We start from the raw sequence: 11,695 nt of genomic DNA on the forward strand, positions 1-11,695 counted from the left end.
GCTTAATAATTTATGATACCCGAAGAAAGCATTAAATTTCCAAAGCTGGATTTTTAGGAGCAAAGAATCTGTGGGCCAATCCAGAGTAAATGCATAATGTTTTGGGGCTGACCCTGGCAAATCAAAGTCTACCCTGCTCAGGAATTCAAATTTCCCATCCTTACTAATGATAATATATGATGCACAAGCACTAATAAGAGAAATAAGCAATCATAAATCAATGTTTCATGATTGATTGGCTTTTCCCATACATATATCAAGACTTTATTGATCCTTCATGTTAGGGACTGATTGATTGTTCTCTCGAAGAAGAATTCTCTTGTTTATAACACTCATACAGTAAACTTTGATGGTTAAGAGAACCAAAATATGAGACATTTTCTGGGAATCTTGTTCCACAGAGGCTCAGAGCCCAGTTCAATGTGAAAAAAAGAATGTTTCTATTAGAAACCTTCTCAGGGGAACTGAGCATGTTATGCAACTTGCTCCAAAAGCCATCATGTGGCTTTGAATAGAAGCTGTGAGAAGATATCATAACTTTTAAGTCAGTTAGCAAGACAGTGCCTTAGAAAGGACAAGCAAGCTCAGTTAGCCTTTGAAAGGGGAACAGACTCTGCTATTGGAGGGCTCAGGCCTGGGAAACTCAGCATGGAAGGGACAAACATTCTTATCTCTTTTTTTTTTTTTTTTTTTTTAATTAAGGGGTAAGGGTTGTGGCCACACTGGGCCAAATACAAATCAAGGACATCAAGACCATGGAATTTTCCCCTAGAGTACTGCTTGGAAAACTATGAAGGGTGCACATATCCTCTGAGAATCTGATGGAGGAGACCCACGTACACATGTACACAAAATTTTACACCAGTTTCAGGAAGCTTGAAGATTCCTTCACACCCCATCCACAGACAAGCTCCACAGGGTCACAGACTCCAGTTTAAGAGTTCTGCCCTAGAGAATGGTGAGTTCCTTTTGTTGGAACGGCCTAGGATTCACTGAGCCTAGAAATTGAATTCTCATCCCAAGACAGGATGGTCATTCCAGGTCATGTCTGTGCTACTCCAGGGGAGTCATGGAAGAGCTTATACAAATAGGAACCAGCAGGGAGGAGAGAAATTAAAATGTAGCAATCATGGAGTAGGGGTATTTAATCTCTTTTAAGGCTTATGATAGGCGCCTGCTGGTCCCCCCTCCCCATATCCCCTGACACCTACTGACAGGGTATTTGCAGCACCACACAGGGACTCAGGGCCCTGTGACAGGAGGAGCACCGAGGAGGTCCATGATAGTCTTGAAACCGTAAACAGCAATAGGAAACCACTGGAGGCAGAGTCAAGCTGTGCAACATGCCCGTTGTTGGTGGCCATACTGCTTTTTGTTTATAGAATTTGCTGTTCTTTTTATGGCAGGTTTGGTAGGGTTTTTTTTTTCCTTGTTGATGGAGATTAGCAGCATAAATCCTTTTATGGCAGTGTGCAGTCCCCCATAAACACTTTTGATTGTTGCTGATGGTGAGCGCTGCGTCTATTTCAGGTTCACTCAACGATTCGCTCATCCAGGCCAGTAGCTCCTCCATCCAGATAATGGAGTTCAAATAGCCAACTTTCATTTGTGAGACTTCTTTGTTTGGGGGGTTCAAGGAGGTAGGGCAAGGTTGTATTGAGAGAAGTAGATTTTTAATCAAGCCTAGATATATTTATGATGAAAACAAACCATACACACTGTACTTCTTTCTGGTGAAAGGCTTCTAAAGACTTAGTGGCAGAAGCAAACACTGATGTGAAGGATTTTTTTAATAACTTTTTATATTCTTCTCTAAAGCATCTTCAGGTAACAATCCTGTATCATCAGAATCTAAGCTCTACCACACATTGTACACATCAAGTTACAGAGTGGGGAGCGTGTATGATACTGATGTCCCTACAGTGTTGTCACCTGTAGGCATGTGTCCCCACTTAAAGGCAGAACCCTTCTGCATGGAGGATTAGAGGTCTCCTGGGAGCCTCTCAGTATTTTTCCAGGCTTTCCAAACATGTGGGCGAAGAGAAGTCAGACTTTATGGAAAACATTGATCCCAGAAATTCAGTTCTCCCTGCCGTCCTAAAACTCAAATCCAAGAATCAGCAACTTAATAAAAATGCAGTAAATTAGCACCTCTAGACAGGAGCAGAGTTCATTCAGAGCTGGGGTCTGCCTGGCTGAGCCAGTACTCTCTCCATTTTAATAGTTTAATAAAAATTAGCATAATTAACGAACATCTGTATGATCCAGAGTGGTGCAATTTGGCACTTGGAAACGAGGGCTTAAACATGATTGCTGTGAGTTTAATGTTGTTTTAATTCTTTTTGGCACTGTGCAGTGAAATAAACGTTTGGTGGTGATAGTTCTCGGCCGGATCTCATTTGCATTTTTCTCCCTTTGATTATGAGCAATTGTGGACTCCCCAGCAATTCATCAAAGTAGAAATTATTTTAAAATACCTCGTGGTGTTCAGACTGGGTTGGAGCAATGCATGGGGGGTGGTAGTGGGAGAGAAGGCTAAAAATTTTCCATTCATGCTTTAAACATTTCAGCCCTGCAGCCCTTTTCGAGTATCCAGCCAAGGGAAGAAATCTGGAAAAGACAGTCAGATCCCAGGACCTGTAGGTGCTTTGATTAAGCTCCCAGGCCTCCACAGCAGGACAGATATGGTCTCTGAGACTGTGCCATCCTCCTTACACTTCTGCCTGCTCTTTTGTTTTGAAGGGCAAAGAGTTGATTTCACTCATTTCAATTCTCACCACTGTGGCGAGGCTACTACATCTGCAGTCAGCAGGTCAGTGTTCCCCTCGAGCAAGAGCAAACTGACTGGGAGCCTGGCCTTGGCAGGTGCCCTGCTGAGCCTCATCTGCTTCTTCTTTGCACCCTCTTCAAGTTGGCAGAGAAAACCTTCCTCAGGCTTGGTCCCTACCCGGAACATTACAGTTAAAGGGGAACTGTGAAGTGTGAGTCAAAGTCAGGGGTCTTGAATAGTCTCCCTCCCCCAGGTGCCTTATTTGAGCCTCTGCAGATGATAAAGATGACAGCACCTTGCAGGTAGAAGGCCACACTTCAAACATGGTTATGCAAGTTGACTTTGATCAAAAGACTGACAGAGCCAGGTACAGTGATACATACTTGTAATCCCAATAGCTTGGGAGGCTGAGGCAAGAGGATCACAAGTTTGAAGACAGCCTCAGCAACTTAGCAACTTAGCGAGACCCTGTCTCAAATTTTTAAAAAATAAAATCAAAAGAGGTGGGGATGTGACTCAGTGGTAAAACACTTCTGTATTCAATCACCAGTACCTGGGGGGGGGGGACTGTCGGATAGCATTGTCCCCACCTGCCTATGATAGCAGAAGAACTAAAACTAGTTTCTAAGAGAAAGGAAGTTACAGTGAGAAAGGAAGACAGAGCCTGTATTTTCCTTTCAGAGCAAGGCCCTGTAGACACAGACATTCCAGTAATGTGGTCAACACAGGGCAACTCTACAAGAAAACTTTAGGCAGAAACTGCCCCAACTTCGGTGTTAGAAAATGGACAGTAACAGAATTTGTACCAACATGAGCTCAAAAGCTCATGACAGGCATAGGCTGAGGAATTCTGGGTAATTGCCCAAAGACGGTGCACTCTATGGGGAAGTTGGCCTGGAAGAGGGAGGACATGAGAAGGAGTAGGAGTAGGAAGAGGTGGTGGACATTCAGTCTTTTAAGACTGGTTTTAGGGGCTGGGGATGTGGCTCAAGCGGTAGCGCGCTCGCCTAGCATGCGTGCGGCCCGGGTTCGATCCTCAGCACCATATGCAAACTAAGATGTTGTGTCCACCAAATACTAAAAAATAAATATTAGAATTCTCTCTCCCACTCTCTCCCTCTCTCTCACTCTTTCTTTAAAAAAAAAAAAAAAAAGACTGGTTTTAAAAAGGCAATTCCCTGGTCCTATAAGGATCAACGCAGTAGAATCACTTCCTGTGGCCTTGAGACTCTTCTTGGTATTTAGGGAGCCATTGGGGTAGACTGTCTCCAAAGGCAGTTGATCTCTTTCTGCCACAACCAGTTCCATCACCAGGGGAATATCTTGGAGTTGGTTGTAACTAAACCTGGTCAATCAAGAGTGTAAATTCCCATTGCTCCCTTTACTTCGTCATAACCTCATTTTAAAAGTGTTTATTTGGGGGGGAAAAAGGTATTTATTTGACCCCGCTCTGTGCTGGGTACTGGGCTGAGTGCTGATAATACACAGCAAACAAAAACAAGGTCCAGCCCTCAGTTTCCCATCTGTTGACTGACACTGAGACAAAGGCCAGAAGAAACAAGGCAGCATCGTGAACTCATGTCGGGGAAGCACTATGGACCATGTGGGGAGGTGGGGACAGCCAGAGCGTGCCCAAGAGAGGCTTCTAGAGAGTGAGTGACTCAGCAATTGAAATCTGAAGCCTGCTTAGGAGTGAGCCTTTCAAAATGGAGGAGGGAAGTAGAGGCTAAAAATGCAGAGGATAGCCTCCAAGGTGAGAGTAACTTGGAGCCCAAATATAATACACTATATATATATATATATATATATATATATATATATATATATATATATAAAGAAGTTGACAAGGGGCAGTGGAGACCCACTGAAAGGTTCCAGAGCAATGACAATATCAGTGTGCATCTCAGAAGCATTCTGGCTCCAGAACAAAGAACAGAGTGGAAGAAAATAAGAACACAGAGAGAGGGCTGGGGATGTGGCTCAAGCGGTAGTGCGCTCGCCTGGCATGCGTGTGGCCCGGGTTCAATCCTCAGCACCACATACAAACAAAGATGTTGTGTCCACCGAAAACTAAAAAAATAGATATTAAAATTCTCTCTCACTCTCTCTCTCTCTCTCTTTAAAAAAAAAAAAAAAGAACACAGAGACAGAGAGCAATTTGGAGGTTGTTTCTGTGATCCCCATGATAGATGACAGTGATATCTGGGGTATTGGCAATGGGAATGGAGAGAATTCCAGTAATAATTTGGAGAGAGAATTAAAAGGACTTAAGGACTGGGCTGGGGTTGTGGCTCAGGGGTAGAGCGCTCGCCTTGCACGTGAGAGGCCCTGGGTTCGATTCTCAGCACCACATAAATAAATAAAGTAGAGATATTGTGTTCAATTACACTAATAAAAAAAAAAGGACTTAAGGATTGATTGGAAGAGGAAGATGAAGTCAGGGAGGATTCTGAGGTTTCTGGCCTGGGTAACTGAGTTCATGGAGGCACCACTTATTGAAGGAGAGAGCAAAGGAGGCGGAGAGATTTGGGGAATGCGAATGGGGATAGAGTCAGGCTGATGGGTTAAGTTTGAGCAGTTTGGCACTTGGATACTGGAGTCCAAAATTTGGTTGCGGGCTGGAGTTTTTAACCAGTCTTTAGCCATCAACACAGTCACAGAGGTTAAACTCCAGGGGTATTTGAGATCGCTCAAGGAGATCAAGTCAGAAGAGAAGAGGGCCAGGAGAAAACCCTGGGAAACAACCACATTAAAAGGAGAGAGAGTAAGATGAATGAGAATGAGCAGAAGCAGCCAGAGAAGAGGGAGGGAAACTGGGAGAATGATCGCAGAAACCAAGAGAAGTTGTCTCAAGGAGGGTCAACAGTGGGTGCCAGCATGGCTGAGAACAAGTGTTAGGGACTGAGAAGTACCCAGAGAATCTGCACCAGGAGGAGGCAGTGGGGACACAGGGAAGGCATAAATGGAGTGACAGAAGCAGGAGTCCAACTAGAGTGACTTGGGTGACTGGGAAGGAAGAAGTTGAGTGGTGAGTGGAGTAAACTCTTCCAGGAGGTCTGTAAAGTGGAAGTCGGCATAGACTAGTAGACACGCAGGGGAGACTTTAATAGTTGTTTTCAAAGATGAAAACACATCTTGAACACAGTTCATTGCTGGTGGAAAGAGTCATTTACATTAGAGGCAGAGGTCAGACTCCATAGATCTAAGAAAAAAGGGAGGGAGGGAGGAGAGAAGGAAAGAAAGAGGAGGAAATAGTTACAAGTGCACATGGTGAAGTATGATCTTAAACCAGGGGATGCGTCCCTCATTAAATGGGAAAGAATGGTTGTCAATATGGTTACACTGCTGCTTTCATGGCTGGAGGCTGACAAATTTGAAACTTTTAGCCAGGTGCAGTGGTGCATGCCTGTAATCCCAGCAGCCAGGGAAGCTGAGGCAGGAGGATTGTAAGTTCAAGGCCAGCCTCAGCAATTTAGAGAGGCCCTCAGCAACTTAGCAAGACCCTGTCTCTAAATAAAATATAAAAAGGGCTATGGATATGGCTCAGTGGTTAAGCACCCTTGGGTTCAATCCCCAGTAAAAAAAAAAAAAAAAAAAATTGGGGCTGGGGATGTGGCTCAAGCGGTAGCGCGCTCGCCTGGCATGCGTGCGGCCCGGGTTCGATCCTCAGCACCACATACCAACAAAGATGTTGTGTCCGCCGAAAACTAGAAAATAAATATTAAAAAGTTCTCCTCTCCCTCTCTCTCTCTGTCTCTCTCTCTCTCTCTCTTTAAAAAAAAAAATTAAGACTACATTCTCTTTTTTTTTATATATATTTTTTAGTTGTTGTTGGACACATGCTTTTATTTTATTTATTTTTATGTGGTGCTGAGGATCGAACCCAGCACCTTGCACATGCTAGGCAAGGGCTCTACTGCTGAGCCCCAGCCCCAGCCCCAGCCCCAAGACTCCTTTGTCTTTGAAGGTGGAAAAGAGGTTATCTGCTGAGAGGGAGGGGAATTAGCATAGTTGGAGAAGGAAAGATAACTACTTGGAGACAGAAAAGATCACCAGTTAATGCTAAGGGCCCTGAGTTTTTATGTCACCAACCTGGTTTTCTTTCTTTTCTTTCTTCTTCTTTTTTCCCCCTGAAACTCAGCAGCTAGATATACAAAACCAGACAGGGCATGGTTCCCCAAACCCAGCTAAGTTGAAACACCTGTTCTCAGCCCGTTTTTTATTTGCCCCTTCCTGTGACACTTACATGTCCTGCACATCATTACTGATGTCACTGTCAACCTCCTACCTCTTCAATGAAGGGATCTAATGTTTAGAACACCTACTATGATATCAGACACTTTTGGTATCACTTATAGAGATGGAGATACTATTCCTTCTCTTACAGATGAGGAAGTTAAAGCCAGGAGGATCTAAGGTCACATGGCTACTAAATGACCAAGTGGAGATTAGCTCTCAGTCTGTCTGACTCCAAAGCCCATTACTCTATGCTGCCAGCACTGAGGGGCAAGCAATGTTCTGATTCATCATTCAGTATCTCAGGGGAACTCAAATAGCACTTTGCACATAGAAAGTACTTGATAAATAGTATTGATTTGAACTGTGACCTGACTCCCTGAACATCTTTAGTGTACTGGCATTTAGTGTGTGCCCAGTTTTCTCTGAAGAAGCCATACCATTCAGCTTGCTGGGGGAAGGGGAAGGGAGGACTCTTTAGGTTCGGCAATAGCATCAAAGATGCAAAGTTTACAATGTAGACAAAATGGCTGCCCTTCAAAGATGTTAACTGTTCCCACAGATGATGCCAAGGGAGAAACCATCAACAGAGTCTCCCACGCTGTCACTGTAAGAAGTTTTATAGAGGCATGACCAAATTTCACTTGTAACCATCCTCTTTTCATTTTTCAGGAGTATAACATGTACGGCTGGTGGGTAGGAGAACTGAACAGCCTCATTGGAATTGTCCCAAAGGAGTATCTCACCTCTGCCTTTGAAATGGAAGAAAGATGAATCCCAGGTATCAGAATCATTGCCAGTGAACTGCCTGCCCCTGAGTTGAGAAGAGTTTGTGGGTCATGACTTTGTTTCTCTGTATAGATGAGAGTTGTCAGTGTTGTGCTTTTCTTCATTGCCAAAGTAATGCTACTGAGTCACAAGTGAAAGACAATGAGTCTGGAATTGTTTTTTCCAAAGTTTGGGGAGTATGTCACTTAGGATTTAGATTCCACTACAAGTGAAAGTTTTAAAATAACAGTGACTTCATTAAGAGGAATTAATTTTGCTCTTCTGTAAAAACCTGGAGGTAAGTGATCCAAAGCATCCAGGTCTAGATAACTTCTCTTTTTGCTCCACTGTTTGTGGTCATATTACCAAGGTTACTTCACAGACAAGAAAGATGCTTCTGCTCCGGCAATCATGTCTGCCTTCTACTCAGTAGGAAAGATAAAAGTGAAATAAAAGCATATCCTCTTCCTTTGAGAACACTACAGAGATGTTACACATGCTATTTCTGCTTACATTCCATTAACCAGAAATTGTGTAGATAGGTGGACAGATACATAGATAGATCACAATACAAAGAAAAATTTACTCTAAGTAGCCCTGGGTCCAGCTTAAAAATAGAGGGTTGAACTTAGTATGGTGATGCATGCTGTAATCCCAGCAACTCAGGAGGCTGAGGCAGGATTACAAATTCAAAGCCAGCCTCAGCAACTCAGCAAGGCCTTAAGCAACTTGGAAAGATCCTCCTGCCTCAAAATAAAAACTGAAAATGGTTGGAGAATGTAGTTCAGTGTTAAAGCACTCCTGGGTACCCTCCACAAGGTGCCCTCCCCACCCAAAAAAAAAAAAAAAAATGGAAAGAAAGAAAACAAAATAGAGAGTTCATCACTAAATAGAAAGAGGAAACTAGATATTGGGAGACAATCAGTACTTGCCACCAGGATGGATCTAGGTTTCTTTATCCCCAGCTCTCAAATCCAGGGCACCATTTTCCACAAATCTGTACACACTGTGATAGGAGTAACCAAGATTAGAAATATAGTATGAAAAATAGTCAAGTTAACGTTTAGGGCTGGGGATGTGGCTCAAGCCGTAGCGCACTCGCCTAGCATGTGTGTGGCCTGAGTTCGATCCTCAGCACCACATACAAACAAAGATGTGTCAGCTAAAAACTAATAAATAAGTAAATAAATAAATAAAAATAAATAAATATTAAAATTCTCTCTCTCTCTCTCTAAAAAAAAAAAAAGTTAACGTTTATATAACAAAGAATAAGATTTGTGTTTTATGAGCAAGAAACCCAGCTTGTTTTGGTTTGGTTTTGCTGTGCTGGGGACCCAATCCAGGACCTCACACAGCTAGGTAAGCACTCTGCCACTGAGCCACACCCCCAGCCCCCCACAGGGCTTTAAGACAGTGGAAGTTAAGCTTGATTTGGGTGGGGGCACATTTGGGAGCCACTTTGGTGCACAGTGGGTTTTGTTAAGAATTGGGTGATAGAGGGCACCCAAGACCAGTTTAATGTCACTAGCTCCATCTTCCGGCTTCATTTGGGAGCCGACTTCATTGCTAGGGGTGAAGGATGACATCAGAGTGAGTGATACAAACTGTCCTTGGAGTCTTCCAGACTAGGGCCGGCTCTAGTGTGCAGCAGCAGTTGAGTGAATTCATTTAGGAAAATACATGAGGATAGATCTCACTCTCCGATGCTCTTGTGTGACCATAAAGCACCAGCTCAGGCCTGTCGCTCAAGGTTTGACTTTCCTGATGAGGACCCTATTTCCTGGCTGAGAATGCAGAATGGTTGGAATTTTCCTGTCAAATCTAAGCAAATTCACCCTATTTCACTTTGTCATTTAAAGTTGTTTATCTTTGCATTCTCTTGGCCCCAGCAATTCCACCTCTAGGAATTTATCCTTCATCTGTCCTTGCAGACATGCCAGATGACACACAGGAGCTTACTTGTTTGTAACAGCAATAGAGAACTAGTTTGTAATGCTCAATAGAGAACTAGTCAGAGAATTGAATACTATGCAACAGTGAAAAAGAAAAGGAAACTGTTCTGGAATACATGTTGGTAAAGTAAAAAATGCTGCAATGCAGGACAGGCCAAATTTGCCCCATTATATAAAAAGGGAGTAGAAATTATATATGCCTATTTGCTCATATATGTATGAAATATTTCTGGAAGGAGAAAGAAACTAATAATACGAGTTTCCTCCAAGGATAAAGAAACTGCATATCTGTGAGACAGAGAAGGAAGGAAGACTTTTCACTCCCATTCATACTTTTATATTTTGAAGCATAAAAGCAAATTTGTGTATTTCTCCCCTTTAGGAAATATTCTTCTCTCTGTCCTGCCTTTATGAAGAAACAGATCCATCCAATGCTCCCACTCCCTACTCTCACTGGATTCCTCTCTCCACTGAAGAAACCCAAGTCTCTCCATCACCTCAAAGTGACTGTGAGCCACCAGTAAGACAACTGGGAAGAGGCACCGTTCATCAACACTGTTACTAAGCCCGCCTGCTCATGGCTCCTCCCATCTCTAAACACGCCCACACACCTACTTCTACCTTTGCCACAGGATTGACACAAAGAGGACCATAGAGATAAACCCCTTGGGAGGAGGAAGTTGCTAGTTGTTTTGGCTGGCCTGAAAACCTCAAATAAATTTCAGATTTGGTTCTTTGCCAAGGGTGATGGTGTTGAGTTCCTTTCTGAAATAGTATCAAAATGCCACCTCTGGCCATTCTTGTCATCTCCCAACAAAGTGGGAAAGGACAGCCAGAGAGAAAACAAAGGCCCAAAGAGAAAAAAAGACTTGTAATTGCAACTGTGTTTCAGGGCAGAATCATCTCAGGAACCCAGGGCTGCTGGGTTTCTGGTCATGTCTCAGACTTGCTTTGGTTGGCTCCTTGGGTTTTTGTGGTGGTGGTGGTTTTGTTGTTGTTGTTGTTGTTTGCTTTATTTTGGTTTATTTTTTATGTTCTGAATCTCTGAAACAGAACCTGGAAGCGAGGCCTGGGAGTCAGAACATTGAAGAGCTCTTCTTCAGGCCTTGGGTTAGTTAGCAAGCATCAAGCAACTCCCAGATAGGGGCTGAGGAGGTGCTTTGAGGAGGGTGAATACAGGCCTCTGTTTCCCTTTTCTGTTGCCTGTACCTAGCCCTCCGGTTATCTGCACACCAAAGAGGCAGAAAAACAGTGGCTAAGAACATAAACCCCAGAGTAAACAGGCTGGGAATAAATCCCACTTCCCTGTTTATTACACTTTCTCAAGTAAGTTGCCTGACCTTTAATGCCCCCATTTCCTCTCCTTAGAAAGGGTATGCTCTGACTCATTGGGGCATTCAGTAATTAGTAAGATGAAAGAATTTAACATGTGTAATGTGCTTGGAACAAAACCTGACATGAATATCTACTCAGTAAGAGTGAGCTATATGGTTGCCTGTCTCTCTACATGAGAAATTTTGAAAGACAGACACCTGAGAAACTATAGGAATTTTATCATTGAAACTGCCTGTTCAGAACAACCCTGGATTGGCAGAAGCCTTCTTCACCTCTGTAAGGACCATATTGTAGCTCTGGAGCAAGACTCCAATTGCACATCACTGTGGGAGAAAAACCAGACAGCAGACAATGGATCCAAGTTTCTCAGGAAAAAATATAAATATATTGTATGCCAACTATTCATTTCCAGATTTTTCTGACCCAGGAATAAGAAATGAAAATAATTTCATGTATGATAGATTTTTAAAAAGTAAGAAAAGGGAGGACTAGGGATGTGGCTCAGTGGTAGAGCACTTGCCTAGCATGCACAAGGCCCTAGGTTCAATCCCAGTACCACAAAAGGAAAAAGGTAAGAAAAGGGGACAATTCAGGTCCTTGAGGGTGGGGCGGTGGGGGGGGGGCTATTAAAGTG

The 11,695-nt window shown here is 43.2% G+C and overlaps 1 protein-coding gene and 1 non-coding gene across 2 annotated transcripts in view; both read left to right on the plus strand.

The window, feature by feature from the left end:
- Skap1 (src kinase associated phosphoprotein 1) overlaps positions 1 to 10,396 on the plus strand; it is a 281,957-nt gene extending 271,561 nt beyond the window's left edge. The window contains exons 11-12 of the mRNA XM_077801083.1: positions 7,679 to 7,787; positions 10,109 to 10,396. Of these exons, the coding sequence (XP_077657209.1) occupies positions 7,679 to 7,780 (102 nt within the window). The 3' untranslated portion in view covers positions 7,781 to 7,787; positions 10,109 to 10,396. The remainder of the gene's footprint in view (positions 1 to 7,678; positions 7,788 to 10,108) is intronic.
- Positions 5,051 to 5,123, plus strand: Trnaa-ugc (transfer RNA alanine (anticodon UGC)). Its single transcript has one exon. It is a non-coding gene; the product is annotated as a tRNA-Ala (tRNA).
- Positions 10,397 to 11,695: the final 1,299 nt, after the last annotated feature.

This window comes from Urocitellus parryii, chromosome 7, assembly GCF_045843805.1.
Source record: "Urocitellus parryii isolate mUroPar1 chromosome 7, mUroPar1.hap1, whole genome shotgun sequence".
Lineage (NCBI taxonomy): Eukaryota > Metazoa > Chordata > Mammalia > Rodentia > Sciuridae > Urocitellus > Urocitellus parryii.